General features: G+C 44.9%; 1 protein-coding gene across 1 annotated transcript in view; it reads right to left on the bottom strand.

Moving 5' to 3' along the window:
* Positions 1–628: 628 nt before the first annotated feature.
* The window catches only part of TMEM120B (transmembrane protein 120B), a 70,096-nt gene continuing 47,994 nt past the window's right edge, over positions 629–22,730 (bottom strand). The window contains exons 9-12 of the mRNA XM_075323398.1: positions 17,597–17,689; positions 12,364–12,428; positions 11,420–11,488; positions 629–4,131 (exon numbers count right to left, since the gene is read on the bottom strand). Coding sequence (XP_075179513.1) covers positions 4,024–4,131; positions 11,420–11,488; positions 12,364–12,428; positions 17,597–17,689 — 335 coding nt within the window. The 3' untranslated portion in view covers positions 629–4,023. The remainder of the gene's footprint in view (positions 4,132–11,419; positions 11,489–12,363; positions 12,429–17,596; positions 17,690–22,730) is intronic.

Raw genomic sequence — 22,730 nt, forward strand, 5'->3', positions numbered from 1 at the left:
CTGGTAAGTTGCTAGGAAGTCGCTGGTGAGATGTCACACTAAGCAACGCTCTAGCGATCCCACCAGCAACCTGACCTGGCAGGGATCGCCGGAGCGTCGCTACACATGGAAGCATGCTGCGCTTGGTAACTAAGGTAAATATCGGGTAACGAACCTGATATTTACCTTGGTTACCAACGCACACCGCTTAGCGCTGGCTCCCTGCACACCTAGCCACAGTACACATCGGGTTAATTACCCGACGTGTACTCTGCTACGTGTGCAGGGAGCCGGCTTCTGCGGACGCTGGTAAACATTGGGTAACCAAGAAGCCCTTCCCTTGGTTACCCGATATTTACCTTCGTTACCAGCGTCCGCCGCTCTCACACTGCCAGTGCCGTCTTCCTGTTCCCTGCACTCCTAGCCACAGTACACATCGGGTTAATTACCCGATGTGTACTCCGGCTACGTGTGCAGGGTGCCAGCACTGACAGCTGAGAGCGGCGGACGCTGGTAACGAATGTAAATATCGGGTAACCAAGGAAAGGGATTCTTGGTTACCCGATATTTACATTGGTTACCAGCGTCCGCAGAAGCCGGCTCCCTGCTCACTCAGTTGTTGCTCTGTCTCACACAGCGATGTGTGCTTCACAGCGGGAGAGCAACAACTAAAAAACTGTCCAGGACATTCAGCAACAACCAACGACCTCACAGCAGGGGCCAGGTAGTTGCTGGATGTCACACACAGCAACATCGCTAGCAAGTTGTGCCTCAGCAGCGATGTTGCTTAGTGTGACGGTACCTTACAAATACAGCAGTTTTAGCGAGGCCGTATATATCAGCCGAACAAGTGATTGAGCCAATCTAAAGTTTATGGGGGTTTTAGTCAGACAATAGTTTAGCAGCAGCATACTTCAGACAACAGCTCTCGGCCATCTCTCCCATAAACAGGAGCGCTTAAGTTTGCCAAATGCTCCTGTGTTCTCTGAGAGCCAATGCTAAACTTGTCTGGCAGCAACCTATCTTTAAAGTTCCATTTACACAGACTGTTCGATGGCACAACACGACTGCCGATCGGTACACTTTTTCCAATCGGCATATGTTTGAATGCCTGTTTACACAGGCAGATCAAAGCAAACGATGCGTACTGAGTGATTGTTCAGCCCACATAGGATTGGCTTTGCCAAGAACTATGGCAGCCTATTTCCACAGGATGATACCAGAAACCATGATATTTTGTGCTGCACAAAATATAGTTTCACCCGATGAACAAGCAGTTTACTTGTTCATTGGTTGATGTGCAGCCTGTTTACATACCAAGATAATGGTGAAATGAGGTTTTTTTTTTCTCAAGACTCGTTCAGCTATCTTCCAGTGTAAATGCCCCTTCGGGCTCTTTTCCACTTGCGATTTTCTGGTGCAAGTGCAATCCGATTAAAAAAAAAAACGGATTGCACTCTCACCAGTGTTAATCAATGAGGCAGTGTCCTCTTTCCTGTTATTTCTCCACACGAATCGTGCTCTCTGTGCAAGCGCAGCATGCTGCGTGTAGCAGCGATTCTCGGCTCTCGCACCTCCATACATGCCTATGGCAGCGTGTGAAACATCGCACTGCACGTTATGTGACTGCAGTGCGGTGCACGCAGAGACAGACAGCGGAGGAGATGGGGAGAAAGTGCTCCCTCCATCTTCTCCGCACTTGTGATGTGATCGGAAGATCGCATCACAGTCACATGACCCTCAGCTGACACCCACAGCAGAGAGTCATTGGCATATCACTTGCGATGCGCTCACATTACAAGCTATGCACAAGTGGAAAAGAGCCCTTTAGAGAACAAAAGCAACTGCTGTCAAATCCTTATCTCCTCCGACAGTCCCTAGGTTCCCATGATGAGAATTTGGTGCATTTTTTATGCTTCGTATTTTCATTCACAAAAACCTCAACGCACTAAAAGTTCCAGCAGTGTGGATGGGATTTAGGTCTCATGTTTTTTTTACGCTGCATAAACTGACCTGTCGTGCAAATTTGAGATCCACAGGTCAATTTCTCTTGTGGCAATTATGCTTTTTATTTGTGGAATTTCCCCATGGATTTGAATGAGATAATGAATTTTCATAAATGCATATCTGTAAAGCTATTGTAATCCACACATGACTGTCAGTGAAGTTTATCAAAACCAAATAGGAAGTATCCAAAACAAAAGCAGCTTTATTTGATACATGGCATACCAACAAGAGACAAAGCTGCAGCTGAAAAAATACGGGATAACACGTAAAAAAAAACCCCAGTAAAAATGCAATAAAAGAAAAAAATCAAGTAACTTAATAGGTGCAGAAAATCTGCAGCATCAAAAACTCCCCAAACAGTCATCGTGGGAACGTAATCTCTGGCTGCATTGATACATCCGAGCGATGTTCTGATTTCCCCCCACCTATGGCATCACTCAGATACATAGAATGGATGTATTCACACAACTGGTAAATTACAGATCTGTGTTTTAGATGAGTTTGACTCAGAGCAGGTCCTATTCTGATCGGATGATAATATTCAAGTCTGTGGGGATCCGTGAGACAAAGATGCAAAATCGGAAGGCTTCAGTGTCTTACGGATCTATTACTTAGTAATAAAGCTGAATAAAAACGTGACATTCAAGTGTTTTGTATTGGCATGGAAGTGAGCACCTCTTTAGATAAAAAACCTAAAACAAAAAAACAACAAAACACAAATAAAAAATAGAAGAGAGAAATTTGAGGCAACTAAAATGACAGTAAGAAAAAAAAAACATATCAGCCTGTTTCCCTCAGATTGTAATACACTGGTGTGTGAATCTAGTGTTAGACTGTCATCGGAACCCATAGATATTGGTGTGATGGACCGATGTTAGTAGTCAAAGTCCCCCATACAAATCAGACTAATAGGGTATGGGCACATTTTATTAATCACTCCCAAGTCTGTGTTTAAACATGTACGTGTAAAAAATGGTACCAGTGTCATCAGCGTGTGGCTCGTGTGTCCATTTCTACCATTAGTGTGTCATTGGTGTACTTTCATGGATTAGTTACAAAGCTTCTTCTATACTTTGCAATGTTAAATATGGACAGCACACGGATGGCACACATGGATGCCATCCGTGTACTTTACTTGCTTTTTCCTGGACCTCTAGACTTGTCTGGGACCTTTCATCTGTGATATAGAAAAAAAAAACGAAAAAAAAAAAACACCAAAAACGAACATGTCTCCAAGCTTTGCACGGACACATTGTCTGTGAAAAACAAACAAACAGTCATGTGAACAGCACCATAAAGGGTACCTGTTGTATCCATGAAAAACGCAGACAGAACATGTACATGCCTCATGGGCATCTGAAGGAGACCTTAGTCTGATTTGCCAGTATGGGGCGTGAGGACTTATAGTGCCCTGAGCAGCATGAACGCCAAATACGGCCCCGCTTGTATGGGTCTGTAAACATTATCGCTGAGTACACAGCCACGCTGAAGGACATTTCCCTTTTTACATTTTCCACAAAAATTAATTTGTCAAGTATTTAAATTGTGAGTGGACTTAATTTAAAAGGAGGGGGGGGGAATCAAATAAAACAAAGCAGAAGCGGCCGCTGTCTATATGGCTGATCACCTAAAGGTCACATAGGAAGTCACAAAAAGTCGTTGGACTTGCTACGCTTGTCTTCTTTGCCTGTCCAGATAACGTGGCCTGGCATGTCAGATTTCCCCAGAGTTGTCAGTTATGTGCAGTAAACGCTGCAGGCAGCTTATGACATGAGTAGTAACCGAGTGGCTTGATCCATCTTGCTGTCCCTCATGGCACATGAGGAGTTATCACACTTCTGTAAATGCTTAAGGTACTTTATAGTTTATCAAAATCAGTGTCTCTTCCAGAGAAATAGTGAGCAGCCCCGGAAGATTACAGTTACAGGTAGAGGCTAGAAGAAATGGGGCACCCACACATCCTTTTTTTTCTCGCTTTCATTTGTAGTGTATTTCATTGGTAAAGTAACAGTCAACAAGTCCAGGTTCTCATAATCATCAAGGTTTCTTCGATTTGTTTTTCTGAAACTTCGCATGGACCACCTTTAAAGTTGTCAAGAAATTCCCCAGGAAAAGTACCAGGAAAGTGAGGGCCAGGACAAAAACCTATAGTTCACAAAGAAAAACAAATTAATACAAAATACATAACAAAAACAAATACTTAACATAATACAGGCTGCAATTATTTTTCAAGGTGTTTAAAAGCATCATTCCACCATTTCACAAAAAAATAAATAAATCTAAAAATCACTGGAATCTGTTAAAACATTGCAGTTACAGACACAAAAGGAACATGTCAGATTTCAAACATTTGGCCTGGTCACTAAGGGGTTAAAAAGGACTTTGTTAGGGCCAGAAATATTTGGACAGTGACACATTTTGGTATTTTAGCTGTGTACTAAAACATATTCAAGATATAGTTATATAATCAGTATGGGCTTAAAGGGAATCTGGCAGCAGGTTTTTGCTACCTGATCTGAGACCAAAATGTTGTAGGCAGAGAGCCTGAATCCAAAGATGTTTAACTTAGATTACTGGGTGCATCTTTTCTGATACAGAATCTAAATGCATTGATTGTATGTAGCTGAGCCCAGGGAGCTGCCCCGCCCACAACAGGCTTTCAATAGAGATTGTACATAGACTGTCCTGCCAATCACAGCAGGGGCCAGAATACCATGCATGCAGGTTTCCAGTCCTGGAATGTTAATCACTAGGTGATAGAGACTTTACTGTAAGTAAACAACAGCACACAGCCTGATGAGAGGCATAGTTGATCTTTGCTTTTTACCCATACAGCATGCTGGCCTCAGCTTACATAGCAAAAACCTGTTGAAGGATTCCCTTTAAAATGCAGACTCTCAACTTAAATTTGAGGGTATTAACATCCTAAATGGAGTAAGTGTTCAGGAATTACAACTCTTTAATAAGTAGTTGCCTCTTTTTCAAGGGACCAAATTGGACAATTCTCTCAAAAGCTCTTCAATTGGCTGCATGGACTATTCCTTTATTACTCCAATTAAGTAAAGGGTCTTGAGCTGATTCCAGATGTGGCTTTGCATTTAGAAGCTGTTACTATGAACCCACAACATGCAGTCAAGGGATCTCTAAATGGAAGATTAACAGACCATCATTAGGTTGTGGGAAAAAAAAATCCATCAGAGATAGCAGAAGTGTTAGGAGTAGCCAAATCAACAGTTTGGTACAGACATCCACCCACATGAAGAACACTCCAGGAAGTAGATGTTTCAGTGTCTTAGTCTACCATAAAAAGAAGACTTCATGAGAGCAAACACAGAGGGTTCACCACAAGATGTAAGCCAATAATCAAATCAAACTTACAAATAGAAAGGCCAGATTAGGCTTTGCCTAAAACATCTAAAGAAGCCAACCAGTCCTTTAGAAGGATTCTTTGGACAGATAAAACTAAGATCAACCTGTACCAGGATGATGGGAAGAAAAAGGTATGAAGAAGGCTCAGAAAAGCTCCTGATCAAAAGCATACCACATCCTCTGTAAAACATCGTGGACGCAGCATCAAGGCCGGGCATGCATGGCTTCCAATGGCACTGAATCACTAGTGTTTATTGAAGATGTGACTGAAGACAGAGGTAGCCGGAGGAATTCTGAGCTGTACAGGGCTATACTTTCTGCTTAGATGCAACCAAATGCAGCAAGGTTGGTTGGATGGAGCTTCACAGAAGAAAAAAAACAAAAAAACGTGCCTTAAACTCCTGGATTGCTTTTGCAGATAATTTGCTTCAAAGAAGTAGAATATTCGGTAATGTCCAAGTCAATCACCAGATCTTGATCGCATCGAGCATACATTTCATACGCTCAAAAAAAAAAAAAATTCAGGCAAAAACACCCACAAACAAGCAATATCTGAAGTTAGCTGTAGTAAAAGGCCTGGTAATAAAGCATCACAAAGGAGGAAACCCAGCATTTGTGATGTCCATGGCTTCCAGACTTCAGGCAGTCATTGCCTGCAAAGGATTCTCTACAAAGTATTAAGAATGAACATTTTATTTATGGTAGAGTAAATTTATCCAACTACTTTTGAGCCTCTGAAATGAGGAGGATTTGTAGAAAAATCTTTGAAATTCCTAAATGTTTCACAGGATATTTTTGTTCAGCCCCTTTAAACCTGAAAATCTACACAGCAATTGCATCTCAGTTGTTTAATCTGAAATAAAAAATTGTGCCATGCAGACCCCAAATCACAAATATTCAGTCCCTGTCCAAATATTTCTGTATCTAACTGTAGCCCCAACGAGCTCTCATTCACATATGCAATAACAGTTTTTCTAAAGAATTAAAAGGAAAATTTGTACTGCAAGTATGAGATTTATAGAGGCTAAGCACCCTATTAGGACTGTATAAGTAGTTTAAATTGACTTTTAAAGATGACGGTCTCCTTTAACCCCTTCACAGCTTACGATGTAGTGGTACGTTCTAGGTCGTGTAAATTGATTTAATACAGACTTACACATCGAGCCTGCATATCAGCTGCTCACAAACAGCCGTGGGTGGATCACAGATCTGCCTGTGGCTGTTAACCAGTTAAATCCTGCTGTCAATCTCTGATAGCGGGATTTACCGTATTTTTCGGACCATAAGACGCACTTTTCCCCCCCCAAATGTTGGAGGAAAGTGGGGGGTGCGTCTTATGGTCTGACTGTGGCTGCGGGGAATGAGGGTGCTGCGGTGGAGCGGGTCATCAGGGGCACGAGCAGGCTGTAGCAGCTTGCCGTGACCACGTGGGCCCACTCATTTAATATGCACGCCCATCCTCCCGCCCATCTCTCAGCGCTGAACCCGGCGCTGACAGGTGGGCGGGGTGATGGGCGAGGGATAAACAGCCGGCCCACATGATCACCTATGGCAACTGCAGCCTGGAGTGATCATGTGCGGCTGTATTCACTGCCCCCCGCACATCATCATCAGCACGGGGTGCAGTGAATCAGTATACATTACTCACCGTTCCCCCGCAGCATCGCGATCTCCTGTCTGTGCCGGTCAGCTGACTTGCGTGGAGACTAGCGGCGCGCCCAGCGATGACGACATCGCTGTGCGCACGTGTCCACACGCAGCTGCCGGCACAGACCACCGGAGGACATCGCAATGCTGCAAGGGGAAACGGGGACTGCTCCACTCAGCGGCGCTACCGCTGACACAGACGGTAAGAGGAGCGATGCTGCAGGGAGTGAGGTGAGGTGAGTATGAACGTTTATTTTTTTTATGTGCCACAGGATGAGGGCATATAGCAGGATAGGAGTATATTATGAGCAGGCTGGGGAGTATATGAGCAGGCTGGGGAGTATATGAGCAGGCTGGGGAGTATATGAGCAGGCTGGGGAGTATATGAGCAGGACATTACCCCATAACAGTGTCAGCAGCAGATCCTCGCCCCTTAAGTGTGTCATGACCACATTTTTTGGTTAAAATTTTATTTTCCTATTTTCCGCCTCTAAAACCAGGGTGCGTCTTATAGTCCGAAAAATACGGTAACATGCACCGGTGGTGAGTGCATCATTCCCCGCTCACATCAGTACTCCCATGACATCATAGGGGGCCGCCGATAGGCTGTCATGACAGCCAGGGGTCAACTGATGACCCGTATCTGTGATGACGCTCTTCCTGCGAATACTGGCTGTGAGACGGCATTCATAGGAGATTGTGATTTCTGCTGTACTGAGCAGTACTTATGCACTGCTCTGTATAGTAGAAGTGATTGGACCATTGCAGATTCCAGTCTCCTAAGTAAATACAATAAAAACTTTTATAAAATATTTAAAAAAAAAAAAAAAAAGTTTAAATCAACACCCTTTTGCCTCACTGAAAATACAATAAAAAAAAAAATAAAACATTTGGTATTGCTGTGTTCAGAAATGTCCCCAGAAAACCTTCTCTAAGTAAAAGCAAACAGAAAGGACATCTCAAATTAGTGATTTTTTAATTTTTTTTTTTCAATTTCCTTGTAAAAATTAATTCAGTCATTAGTTTACTCTATAAGGCCACGTGTACACTGAGTATTTGGTGAATTTTTTACCTCAGTATGTGAAACCCAAAACAGGAGTGGGTAAAAAACACAAAAGTGGTGACGTATTTCTATTCTACCTTTCCTCTGATTATTGCACTTCTGGTTTTGGTTTAAAAAAATTGTTTAAAAGAACAGAGAGTCCTCAGTGGTTGATACCTTTTAATGGCTAACTGAAAAGATGGTAATAATTGCAAGCTTTCGAGACTACTCAGGTCTCTTCATCAGGCATGGTATAACACAAAATCTGAAGAGTCACATACTTATACACAACAGGACTTAGAATAGTGCAGTAAAAAAAAAAAAAAAAAAAAAAAAAAAAGAACAAGTTATATGAAACAGAACTATCTCTATGGCAGGGGGACAAGCTGTTCTAGCTTCTAGTTTTGTTTTTGTTTTGTTTTGTTTTTTGTTTTGTTTTGTTTTTTTAGTTCTAGTTTTGGTTTAGAAATACTGAGGTAAAAAAACAAGCAAACCCCACCAAATACTCGGTGTGTGCACATGGCCTAACAAAAAATAAATAATCTATTACAACTGGATTATTAAAATACTCTTACATGAGTTTGTACTGAAAATCTCCAATAAATTCTTCTACCCACCGTGCTAAATATGGACAATAGATTAAATACTAAGCAACTATTTGCTGTTATGTAGAAAGTTGCTAACATACAAAATACCCTTCATCATTGGATTAAAATGTAATCTGCTCACAATAAAAACCCAATTTGTATAGTTATTCATCCAGGTAACATGAAGCTGTGCTTTCCAGACACACCTGCTTCTAGGCTTCCCCCGCTCGGCTGTAATAGCCGTGTCATCCTGATTGTTTGTACTAGCTAGGCGTGCACCTCTTCTCATAATCGAGCCCCTGCCGTCTCCACCCTTGATAAACTCATCAGCAGACGCCAGACCTGCTGCAGCACAACCAGGTGACAGTGATTCATGGGATCCAATGGCTGAATGGAGTGGATATGAACTATGAGGAATCAGAGTCCTCACACTTCTCGCCTTTCATAATAGATTTCTGGAGTTTATTGGCATTTTTATTCTTTTAATATTTTTTCTTCTTTTTACAAAAAGTGAAATCATAATTTACTTAAAAGGGAACCTGTCAAACTCGTACCAACTCCACATATCATTTATATGACTATTTGAAATTTAAAACAAAACTGAATTGTAAAGCGCTGCGGAATATGTTGGCGCTATAGAAAGATTATTATTAGTTACCGTTCTTGCTTTGACTCCAAATCACTTCCACAAGCGAGAAGTCACATTTTGAAGTTCAGTATACACACGTCTAAGTGCATTGGGGGGGGGACGTTGCACTTCCAGCTCCTCAGCCTCACACTGTACTCCCTGCCCAGTGTCACCGTACTTTAAATTTAGTACACGGCCAATGACCAGTCAACGAACCAATCATCTAGAGGAGTGTGTGTTGGGCAGTGACTACAGCGGGAGGATGAGGAGCTGGAAGTGCAACCTCACAACCCAATGCACTTTCAGATACATGTAAGCTAACCAGCAGAATGCCATTTCTTGCTGCTGCACTGCTCGCAGACTTATCTTGTAGAAGGCCACATTGTCTCATAAATGGCTTAGAGGGGAAGGGGTTTATGTTTCAGCAGGTTTAAAGTACAATTGGAAAAAACTAATGTAAAAATATAATACATGTCAACAGGGACAACCTCAGCTGTACAATTTCCCTCCATTAATGAACTGTATACTGGTGGGATTTCCAGATCTTATTCCACAAATCACTTCCACCATCTCATCTGAATCAGTGTCTATAATGTTCTTTATTAGGAATATGAGTAAACCCTGTTGGTAAATGAGGGACAATGGAAGCTTTAATTCACACATATCCATGTTTAGATGTGACATAAAGTCACATACCTGCCCAAAAACTATCATAATCTTACTGGGCATTTGCAGAGCTGATCTATCTCCCCATTTATTCTTTTGTGCCGAAATCAATATACAGTTGCTCCATGCTTAAATCATGAAGCACATACACAGTTACACTGTCTCCCAGCCAAGCCACACAGGTATAGGAGTGTTTATCATCACTCAGGGCACTAAACAGTAACATGCTGTATACTTTAATGGAAAGCACCATGCACTTGCAGGGTACACTAAAGTCTATGGAGGTCTAAGAGCAGACTGCTACTTGCTCCTAGACAAATCAAATTTGTGGATGAAACTCACATCAGCAGAGCCCAAGACATACAAATTTCCCTACAAATTAAAAAAAAAGTACAAGATCTGCAACGTTCATACATGCCAAATGAGATAAGTCTACATGCATATCTGTTCACAGAAGCACCAGAACCAGTCAACATGTGTCCGGATTAGACACAGAGGATGATTACATGTACAACTGCTCATTCTCATCTCTTTAGTAGCAGAAAAGAAAAAAAAAAAAAAAAGAAGACAACCCACACCTGCTGTCAGCAAGTGTGCCTGGAGAGCACATGAACAGCTAGCGTGGTAAAGGGGGTGATAACTTGAAGAAGAGTTCCTATACTCCCCTTAGGTGGTAAGAGATATTACAAGGGGAAAACGGCAGCAATAGGTTGTGACCTTTCTACCTGACGTCACTTGCAGCTCCCTCCTCTTATGCTGCATTTCACAAATCCGTGTAGCACGGATGAGCGATGGGTCTCCTGAACCAAAATCCACAATACGTCTATGAGGTCATCAAATTCTGATGAAGAGACCCACGGGCAGTCCGTGCATCATGGTCTGAGCAGACTGTGACACAGGGATGTATGGAAGCGGCAATACATCGACACACTAACAGAAAAGTACGTCTAAAGAAACAGTCCCCCACCTGTAAAACCCAATCAATTACATAGTTTGTTAAAAGGGGGTTATCCAGCACTTATTTTTTTTTATGGGACTAATAATTAAGAGGAGGTATTTGCCAACTAGCTGGCTGTACAGCAGGACGACGATCTCTGCAGGCTGATATGGCGATTCCCCAGCTTCATTTCACCTCTCTTCCTCTTCTGCTCTGTTCTGTAGACGAGGCATCACTCTAGACATCATCCTGATTGACAGCCTACTCCCTGTAGTTAGGTAGCGGAGTGACAATGTCAGTCAGGAAGACATCGGCAGAGATGCCTTGTCAACTGAGCAGAGCAGAAGAGAAGATAGCAGCTCTGTCACATCAATGGAAGAAGAGGAATTGCACACAGAAGCAGGCTATGACTGATCTGAGCCAGCAGAAATAGCTGGGCAAAACAGGCAGGTAGTTAGCTTCTACCTTCCTATTAGTTTTTAGCCCAATAGGGAAAAATAATAAAAAAGTCCCCCAAAAAAACCCTTTAATTTGTATGAAAAAGGTTTATAAATTACCTGCCATTCTTTACACGCTTCGTGTCTAGACAGTTCAAAAAGTGTGACCGAATTATACAACTGCCAAAACTAGGGAGAAAAACAACAACTGTAATTGCAGGTGAAGAACACATAAGTCATACAGTAATGATAGTCTATAAATGCGCTTGGTTTGTGACTCAGTGCTGCACCCTGCTGTTCTGATAAGAGAAATGAGAAAAAAAAATTATATGTATACAGAAACACAAAACTGTTGAAGATAATTGATGACTTTCGATATTGAATATTGGACATATCCATATGTAAAAGAACATTTTTGTTTTCTCACACATCTCTAAACCTGGTAGCAGCACAACCTCCGTGCACTGCTGTGTACATCAGCCCCAAAATATGGTATCATTTCCAACAATTCAATCATCTCTAACCTTCATGTATCAGTATACCACACAGGTCTGGAAAATACGGTTCCGGATTTCACACTGAGGAATAGCATCCGATAATTGTATCATGCAAATGACACTGGGCTCAAAATCAGCTGCAAGTGTGAGCAGAGTCATTATACTGTGCTCCAATTCTCTCACATCTGACAATGGGAGCACAGGTGCAGAGAAGATGGAGAACTTAGTCTGTCTCTGCATATGTCGCCCTGCACTCAGATGTCATCCGAGTGCAGTCCGATGTCACACACATGCATAGAGTTGTATGGGTGAGCATGATCAAATTTGCAGAGGCAAATCAGCATGAGAAACACCAGCAAAGACAAAAAAAAAATTGCAGATCTGCACTACCACAAAGTAGAAGACTGGGCTGTGTGCTTTCTGAATAAACATGGGATAAGCACTCAGCCGTGACATACGCTCATGTGCGCGAGCCCTGAAACCAAGCACAGGAGGGAGTCTATTGGCTGTCTTACCCACCTTACATAAAGTAATTTAGTTTTTGTTTTGTTTTTTTTTAACACTTACATGGCCAAAAAATAGAAAAGGAAGTAGAAATGTGAGTCCTCTCCACATCCAGGACTGAAATCCTTCTGAAATATTAATGATAAAAAAAAAAAATGTTTTAGAAATTTAAGAAATCTTTGAAGTCATTAATATTGTGCTTTTATCAATAATTTCATCTTGAAGTTAACCATTTCTACATATAGGGCAACAAAACAGAGTTTGCTAGTATAACTCAAGAAACATCAGTTATTTCCCTTAAAGGTGAACCTGTCAGCAGATTATTTTCTTGTGCCTGTGGTTAGGACAACAATTGTGACAGGCCGTCTTCATTGCAGTCAACTATAGTTTACTCGGTATAAAGCTCTAGACAAGCGGGAAGCATCAACATTAAAGAATGGAGCGTCAGTCCAGAACAACAACAAAGTGTAAGAAAAAGGTAAGTGCATGCGATACAGACTGCACCAAGTAATAACGCCAAGTATTACCACAAGCCCATATCCAAAATGGTGGACAAAGTGTCTCCATCAAGGAAAACAGATCATCAAGATGCAAAACTTAAGACCGAAATGATGAAGGAAAAACTGGTGAGCAGCAATAATATTGCATCAACAAAAGCAAATGAGATCAGAAGCATGGGACATTTTTCATATTTGGTATGAAAAAAAAAGTGTGGCATATAATGTAGGGGTAGAAACCCTGATTCCAGCGATGTGTCACTTACTGGCTGCTTGTTGCAGTTTTGATGAAATCACTATCTGCTGCAGATCTACCAGTTCTCTGAATGCTGCTCTCTGTATATGTGACGTCCTGGACTAGCCAGGTAGTCACAGACAGGCCCTTGCACAAACACCAGCAAACCTAAAAACCCTGAGTCTCCCCTCTCAGGCTTTGATTTTCACACCTGGGGGCCACGCTCACCAAGGAGTTCGGATAGCCTGAGGCGGGAAAAGCAAGCAGATGAAGTTAGGGAGGAGAGGAGAGTAGTAGTACAGAGAAAACGTCTGTCGGGGATCTGGGTCGTAGCCCAGATACCCTGTGGCCAGGAGGCAGACTGTGGTTGCCGCCTGCAGGAGCCGGGAAGACGGCTGGTGGAACCGTAAGGGACCGCGACAGGGTAGTGGCCCGCCGGTACCGAACCGGGGAACCAACTGGAAACCGGAGCACCAGGAGGGTTACTCAGACCCAGAACGAGGCCCAGAAACCACTGGACTGAGTCAAATTCACTGATTGGGGTCTGGACCTTAGGTTCTTTCCCACCCAAGTCCCGACTTAAGACAACAGCCCAACGAGGGGGATAGAAAGCCATTGCTCAGGCAGAGAGATCCCACGGGCCAGCGTCTGCGGGCAAACAGGATCTCCCAACACACACACAAAGCCGGGGAGCGGACTCCCGTCACGGAAGCGCAGGCAGTCAAAGTAAAAAAAAAAAAAACGAGGTGCAGGAGAAAGGTGGGAGCCACCAAACCGGGTGAGGGACCAGACGCAGCCGGCTGCGGGCACCGACCACCATCTTTGTAGTTTACCAGAGACTTCGGTGTATCTGTCATAGTGAGTACAACAGTGCCCTCGGGCCGCGCACCACCCTGCATCGTACCAACACGCCCGCACCCCCATATCCTAACCCCAACAACCGGGCCCCGGGACCATCAACCCCCTACCCACGGAGGGGTTAACACCTGGCTGCGCAACACCGTCCCCGGGAGCCTAAACGGCAGCGGTGGCGTCCACACTCACCACGACCCGTGGGTGGCATCACGAACTTAAACCCAAAACCACGGTTCCGGCCGTGGACCTCCCCACTGAAACCCCTCATGTAGCACCAGCCTCCCTTCAGAGCGACGTGACCCCCGGGTCCGGAGGCGCTCGAGCCACCCACCGATGAGCCCGGATCCGAGCAGCTGAGCTGCGGCCGAGTCCCGGGGCGGTACATATAACTCTGCCCATATCACCGATTGGCAGCTTTCTGTATACACTGTGCATAGGTAGAAAGCTGCCAATCACTTAGTGTTGGGGCAGGGTTATACTTATAAGCTCATGACTATTGAGAACTACATGGCAGCAGGTTTACTAGTCCTCTGGTGATAATATTGATTTCTATCAAAACAAAAGCAAGCAGCAGTGAGACATCACTGGAATCAGGATCTCTGTCTCTACATTATACTGCTCTTAGCTTAAGTTGCAAAAACCTGGTGATAGATTCCCTTTATGGCCAAGTTTCCACTTATCTTAACACTGTTCTCTCCTCTGCTTTTATTAGGCAAAAAACAGTTTTAAACAGTTAGAGCAAAGTGGATGTGATTTCATGAAACCTCATGCCTAGTCTTCATTTAGGGACAATGTTGAATCATGCATTTTTTGTGGTGAAACTTTTTCCTTCTAAAAAAAAGGAGCCTGAAAAAAATAATTACATTTTTTTTTCTTATTTACAGTACATCAAACATGGAAATATCACTTCCATATAATGCAGCAAAAATGCAATAATCAGAGCTAATTGCTATTGTGTATTTTGGTACAGAAAAAAAAAAAAGCATTATTGCATGTGGGCACATAACCTTACTCAGTTTTGATTGACAGGTTCTTTTCCCTATCTGTGTGTAAAAAGAGAACTCAGGTGAAGTCACTCAGTTCAATGAGGTCCCGAGGTCAGGTTACCTGCGTTCACAGGCGGAGGGCCATGGGAACAGCCTGCTGTAATCGCAGGGTGGCACAGTGGTTAGCACTGCAGTCTTACAGCGCTGGGCTCCTGCGTTCAAATCGCACGAAGAACAACATCTGCAAGGAGTTTGTATGTTCTCCCTGTGTTTCCTCCTGGTTCTCAGATTTCCTCCCACACTCCAAAGACATGCGCATAGGAAATTTAGATTGTGAGCCCCAATCGGGACAGTGATGCTAATGTATGTAAAGCACTGTGGCATTAATAGCGCTATATAAGTGAATAAATATTATATTATTTAATAATCTGAGTGACGTCACTTCTCATCGCGCGGCTCAGTCTTTCTCTGCCTGAAGCTCACAGCGGGCGGTCATGTTCTATATCCGAGCGCTGTCACTTCAGATGTAGCAAAGCCGAAATCATTGTAGGACCTTGTGTGGATTACTTCTGACCTGGATGTTATTGGGGTTAATTAAGGGTTGAAATAGGGTGTATTGTATTTCATTTAAATAATAAAAAAAAGCCACACGCGGTTCTTTTTAATTTGAGACAAAGCCAAGATAACACGCACAGCTGGAGGCTGTAGCCGTATGCGTTATCTGTGCTGGTATCAATATACAGGGGCACCCCACGCTAATTTTTTGTTATTTATTTTACACCAATCTAGATGCAGGCAGTGCCTCTGATTGTCACACAGAATGGGGGTGCTTCTGACTGCAACCCAAGACGCTGGGACTGCCAGTGGGCGGGGGAAGCAGCGCATATTCATGAAGATAATGAGCAGTGTACAGCTACGCAGAGACTGGTATTCTTATGTTCTTTTTTCTTTGATTTTCTTTTTATTACACGAGTGGCTGGACCCGGATAGTTACCTGGAGTTCCCTGAGAACTCAGGGCCCGTGGTCAATGCTGGGGTTCTTTTACAAGCCAGGTCCTCCCATTACTATAAGACATTTACAGTCATTCAGAGCTGGGAGTGGAGTACATGAAGAGAGACCTCCACTGGACACTTCTCTTTGTACCTGGCTTTTCTCAAATTATGTACTCTTCAAATCAATGCAGAGTGTATGTAAAGAGTACAACTACTGCTGACACATCCCCGTTACAGAGCAACTACCATCTTAGAAAACTTGACAACCACCTAGTCAGCCAAAGGGAGAGTCACATGAATACAATTTGCGGCAATGTCCACAGAATCTGCATTTTTGGAAACATACAGAAGCTTTAACAGAAATGTGAGATTCAGATTAGATTTTTACCCTTCAGATTAAACTGCTCTTTGCACACAGATTATTTTATGCAATCAGTAACTAATTTTTCGCATGTTGGTTAGCAACTAGAAGGAAATTACTGTCAAGTTCTCTGTAACTTTGACACTGATCTACTTGTGAAGAAAATCTTTAAATCTACACTCCAGTGTTTTATTTTGGTTGTTTGTTGGGGTTTGGGGGTTTGTTTTTTTTAGAGCTGGAGTGGTGCTTTAAATTTAAGTCTGTTGCCCCATGTCTGATACTTGCCCTCTTTTTCACCTTTTACGGTATCGCTCCAATCCCGCTGCGCCATTTGGTGCCCGTAACTTCTGCCTGTCCGAGAGTCAGAAGTTAAAATCACAAATGCTGAATACAAGTCTATAAGCGCCACAACGAGAATCTCATAGACTTGCATTAAGTTGTGACTTTCGCCGCACTCCCTGAAACACTAGAGCTGGTAGCAGATCACCAAGACTGGGGCCACACGGGGATTAATGCGATCCCCTCACATGACACTCGGCTCACGCTGGCAGTATAGCAGAGCCGAGTGTCATGTGAGTGTCCCTGCGACTGAGGTCCGATCATGCCAGCGGACCTCAGCTGCGGCGGCCCAGCACTGAGGAGGGGACGGTCGGCGCTTCGGAGGGGAAGGAGGGATTTCTCTCCCTCTCTCCTCCGTAGCTGGCTATTGCCATTCTCGCACTGCACTTCACCGCGAATGCACTTGAATGGGTGCGAGAGAATCAATGATTGCATTACAGTCGCAGCATGCTGCGATTGTGTTCTCGGTCCGATTAGGGCTGAGAAAATAATCGCTCATGTGTGCTGGCACATAGGTAAATATTGGTCCGAGTGGAATGCGATTTTTTATCGCACGCCACTCGCACCGATTTTCATGCCGTGTGGCTTAGGCCTAACTGTGACAAACGTAAGCATTTGTGGAAACAGATGAAGATGCAGGAAGATTAGTATAATACCGGGAGCAGGCGACTTAAATTTAAAGCACCACTCCAGCAGTGATATTTAAAAAAAAAAAAAAAAATGCTGCACAAGGTGATTTAAAAAGAACCTGATGATTATAGACATGTTATCGATCAGGATATGAGACTCCCTCTATGTGCCAGGGCATGAATTGCTTGTAAGTAAGGTTCTCATTCTGGTCAACTATCCATCATGTATACCATTGATCGTTGACAATACAGAATCCAACTACAGTGATCAGCTGACTGCTGTGCTCACTTACAATTAAAAGAGAAGTTGTCATAAATTAACCCATGCAATAAAAATACTGTATAATAAGCATTCCATGCCAGTACATAGAATAATCAAATCCTCCCTTCTGTTCACTTACCTACTGTAAGGTCTAAATGGTTTCGCTCTCCTAGTGCACGTAATCTGTATAGACACCCACTTTGATAGTAATATTGAAGAAATTGTACACAGCCTGCAGAAATCACAGAAGAAAAGAAATATATATGACATTAGGAACATTCTGTCTGTGCCCAGAAATGAGACAAGCATCAGACAAGAATATAATTGCCATCAATCATGACAAATTGAATTTCAACAAAGGCAAAAAGTACAAGTTGCATCTAAAATAAAATGTATACCAGAAAAATGACATTTTTGTGTACTCACCGTAAAATGTCTTTCTTGGAGCCTTTCATTAGGGGACACAGACAGTGGGTATTATGATGTCTCCAGGGAGGCGTGACACTAGATTTGCAAAAGTGTTAGCTCCTCCCCCCACAGTATATACCCTAGCTAGGCAGGAAACAAGCTCAGTTTGGTGTAAAGCAGTAGGAGAAGGACAACCAAAACCACAAGGGTGGGAGCTGTGTCGCCCAATGAAAGGCTCCAAGAAAGACATTTTACGGTGAGTACACAAAAATGTCATTTCCTTTCTCGCCTTTTCATTGGGGGACACAGACAGTGGGGCGTCCCAAAGCAGTCCCTGGGTGGGAACTGAACTATTAACAGTGTATAACCTCAGACTAAGAGCTGACTAACGACTGCAACTGCAGTGAACATATATCAAAACATTGTCAAAAAACCGAGCAGTGGCCACTCATAAATGGGCCACTGCCGCCTGAAGGACTTGTCTTCCAAGAGCAGCATCTGCGGAAGCATGCGTATGCACTCTGTAGAATTTTGTAAACGTGTGCACACTGGACCAGGTAACGACCTTGCAAAGTTGGGCCGCCGAAGCCTGATGGCGGATAGCCCAGGAAGCACCCACTGCTCGCGTAGAGTGGGCCCGCACAGATTGAGGAGGAACAACACCTCGTGTTTTGTAAGCCTCACAGATGTCAGTCCTAATCCATCGAGAAATCGTGGATTTAGACGCCGGATCGCCCTTTTTGTGCCCTTGTGAGAGGACGAAGAGGGCATCGGACTTGCGCAACGGCGCTGTTCTGGAGATTAGATCTCGTCAGGGCTCTGCGAATCTACGAGTGTGAAGGGCTTTTTCAAAGAGTGGATCGGGACCGGGCAGAATGACGGCAACACAATGTCCTCGTTTAAGTGGAAAGAAGATAGACCTTCGGGAGAAAAGCGGGGGACGGCCGAAGGACCACCTTATGATGGAAAATCAGGTAAGGTGAGCGACAGGAAAGGGCCACCAGTTCGGACACTCGCCTGATAGAGGTAATGGTGACTAAAAAGGCAACTTTCCAGGACAGTCGTTGTGAGATTTCTCTCAGAGGTTTGAAGGGAGGAAGCTGAAGAGCTCCGAGAACCAGATTCAGATCCCAGGGATCTAAGGGGTGGCGATAAGGAGGGACCAAATGCGCCACCCCTTGAAGAAAGGTATGGACCTGAGGGCGAGAAGCCAGCCGCTTCTGGAAAAATACTGACAAGACAGAAACTTGTCCTTTAAGGGTGCTGAGAGCTAGACCAGAGTCCAGACCGTCTTGCAGAAAGGCAAGAACATTAGGGATTGAAAAGGTAAGGGGCGACAGATTATGACGGTCACACCAGGAAAGATAGGTCTTCCAGGTCCTGTGGTAGATACTGGCGGAGGAGGGCTTCCGAGCATTAAGCATGGTATGAACTACCTTAGAAGAAAGACCTGATTTTGCTAGAATCAAGGATGCAAACGCCACGCCATCAAATGCAGCTGTGCTGTATTCTGGTGGAATATTGGACCTTGTGACAGAAGATCCGGGCGGTCGGGAAGACGCCAGGGAGTGTCACCGAGCAGTTGGAGAAGCTCTGGGCACCAGGCTCTCCTGGGCCAGTCCGGGGCCATGAGGATCACCGGAATTCCCTCCGCTTTGATTTTCTTGATTACTCTCGGAATGAGAGGAAACGGAGGGAAGATGGAGGGTAGGCGAAACTGCGACCACGGAAAGACTAGAGCGTCGGAGCCGAGCGCTAGCGGGTCTCTCGACTGGGATATGAAGGAATGTATCTTGGCGTTCATTCGAGAAGCCATGAGGTCCACATCTGGGAGTCCCCAACGAAGAGTGATCTGATGGAACACTTCGTCGTGGAGGGACCATTCCCCTGCCGCTAGACCTTGCCTGTTGAGAAAGTCTGCGGCCCAGTTGTCTACCCCCGGAATATGGACAGCTGAAATAATGGGAATGTGCATCTCTGCCCAAAGAAGAATCCTGGATACTTCTTTCATCGCTGCCCTGCTGCGAGTTCCTCCCTGACGGTTGATGTAAGCCACGTCCGTGGCATGGTCTGACTGGATCCGAACAGGGAGGCCCAATAGTAAGGCTTGAAAATTCTGAAGGGCCAAAAATATGGCTCTCATCTCCAGAACATTGATGTGCAGGGAGCGCTCGGAAGGAGACCAGCGTCCGTGAACAGTCTGGTGGAGAAACACTGGCCCCCAGCCTATCAGGCTGGCATCCGTCGTGACTACTTGCCAGTGGACCGGGCGGAAGGACTTCCCTTGAGATAGGGATGAGGCTTGAGTCCACCAGACGAGGGAGCTGAGCGCAGACAGATAGGCGGACTGACCAGTCTAGGTAAGCTGGATTCTTGTCCCAGGAGGATAGAAGATCCAGTTGTAGAGGGCGCAGATGGAATTGGGCAAAGGACACGGCTTCTATGACCGCCACCATCTTGCCTAACACTCTCATTCCATTCCGAAGGGATGTGTGACGGCGAGAGCGGAGGGATTGGGCGGCCCGGAGCAGGGAAGACCTCTTGTCCTCTGGAAGAAAAACCCAGGACTGAGCCGTGTCTATCAGCATACCTAAAAAGGTGATGCGCTGATGAGGAATGAGGGATGACTTGTTGAAGTTTATAAGCCACCCTAGCCTTGACAGCGTGTCTAGGCAAATCTGCACGCTTTCTGAGCAAACTTGGAGAGCTCCCTTTGACAAGAAGGTCGTCCAAATAGGGAACGACCAGGATGCCTTTGGGGTGTAAAATGGACATGACAGCCGCCATGACCTTTGTGAAGACCCGAGGCGCAGTGGCCAGCCCAAAGGGGAGGGCCCTGAATTGGAAATGACGGTGTCCTACGGCAAAGCGAAGGAACAGTTGATGACACACATATGGGAATGTGTAAATAAGCATCTTGAACGTCTATGGAAGCTAGGAATTCTCCAGGTTCCATGGCGGCTAGCACTGCTCTCTATGATTCCATTCGGAAAGTTCGAATCCGTACGAATTTGTTCAGCCGTTTGAGGTCCAAGATAGGGCAGACAGAGCCATCTTTTTTGGGAACGACAAAAAGGTTTGAATAGAAACCTTTGCCGCGCTGTTCCAGGGGCACTGGAATGATAACATTTGCTTTCTGTAAAGAGGCTATGGCCTGAAATAAGGCCTGGGTTTGCGTTTTGGACTTTGGAAGACGACAACGCAGAAACCTGTTGGCCGGCAGGGAATGGAAATCGATCTTGTAACCTGAGGTGACGATTTCTCGAACCCAAGCATCGTTAGTGTGGTCTAGCCAGATATCCCGAAAAAGCAGAGGCCGCCCTCCAACAGGAGTCGGATCTGAGGGATAGCTGGCGTCATGCTGAGGGGGCCTGTACAGATCGAGGTCCTTTGGTTTAGGTTGCTTGGAGTGGGAATGCCAAGAAGAGCCCCTTTAGGGACCGGATGCTCGATCTGAGCGTTGGGACGATCCTTTGGAGGCAGGCCGAACGGACTGGCTGCGCCAAGAAGATTTTTTTAAATTCCTGGATACAGGCCGCTTTTGAGGGAGAATGGTACTTTTACCACTCGTCGTCTCAGATATGGACAGGGATTTCTTGGAGGCACTGTCCGCATTCCATATTTTTAGCCAAAGGACTCTGCGGGCAAAGACAGCATTGGCCACCGATAGGGCTGACAAACTAGCTGCATCTAGGGAGCTGTGAAGAAAATAGAGGCTAGAGAGAAAATAAATCAAGCATCTCAAAAGCCGCCGAGGGAATATTACAAGAGCGAAGCATCCTGCGTAGGTTCTTGCTCCACACCCCCATAGCTCTCGTGACCCATGTTAAGGCAAACAGGGGGCGAAGAGAGGAGCCCGAAGCCTGGAAAATAGATTTGACCGCAGCATCAACTGCGCGGTCGGACGAGTCTTTGAGAGACGCGTTGTTTGAAACAGATATGACCGTGTGTTTAGCCAGTCTGGATACTGGCGGATCCACAACAGGGGGTACTGACCAGGGCTTAACCATTTCAGAGGAAAAGGGATAAGCGAATGAAGAGAAGGGTTTTTTATTAAACCTTCTATCAGGGTGATCCCACCGTTTAGATATAATTTGCCGAAAAACCGGATCCTGAGCAGAGGATTTAGGAGGCTTCTTGGCCCGCTTGATTGCCGACTGAGAAGTCGGGTCAGGAGGCTGATCAGAGATCGACAGAGTGATTGACAGCCGAAATTAGTGTGTCTTCTATATGCCTACACTCAGAAAGGACATCTGAATCAGAGTTAGAGTCTTGAGAATCGTGACTACTAAAGGTCACGGAACCTCGGTCAGACTGACCATCGTCCGAGTCGGAAGAGGCGTAGAGGTCGCAATGGCGCCTTTTGGAAACAGCCTTTTTACGTTCTGGGGAAGAGGGACCAGACGAAGCAGGCGGGCTCCTCTGAGGGAGCTGGGCCGGGGGAAGGCTGTGGGAGCCGGAGGACGGCTGGGATATCTGAGCGACAAGGTCATCTAACCTTTTAGACATTAGAAGAGCCCATGCAGGCATTACGTCATCAGACAGGGGTGCTGCCTGGCCGGTGGCCGGAGCAGAATCCAGAGACTGCACGGCATCCTGGTCCGGCAACGGGGTCTGTTGTGACACGGTAGTAGGGGCATCGCAGCCCCGGCATAGTGGATAGCTTCGGCCATTAGAAAACGAGCGTCCACAGGTGGTACAAGCATAGTTACAGGTCCGTAGAGGACGCCTGGGAAGCTTTATCACCCTTGCGGTTACGCATGTCAGCAACAGAGTCCTACAGCCTAATATAGGGATATGCCGCTGTTAGTATGAGTGAGGAGCCACTAGCAGTATTATAAAGTGACTGCTATGCACAGCCGGTA

This window comes from Anomaloglossus baeobatrachus, chromosome 1 (assembly GCF_048569485.1).
Source record: "Anomaloglossus baeobatrachus isolate aAnoBae1 chromosome 1, aAnoBae1.hap1, whole genome shotgun sequence".
Classification (NCBI taxonomy): Eukaryota; Metazoa; Chordata; class Amphibia; order Anura; family Aromobatidae; genus Anomaloglossus; species Anomaloglossus baeobatrachus.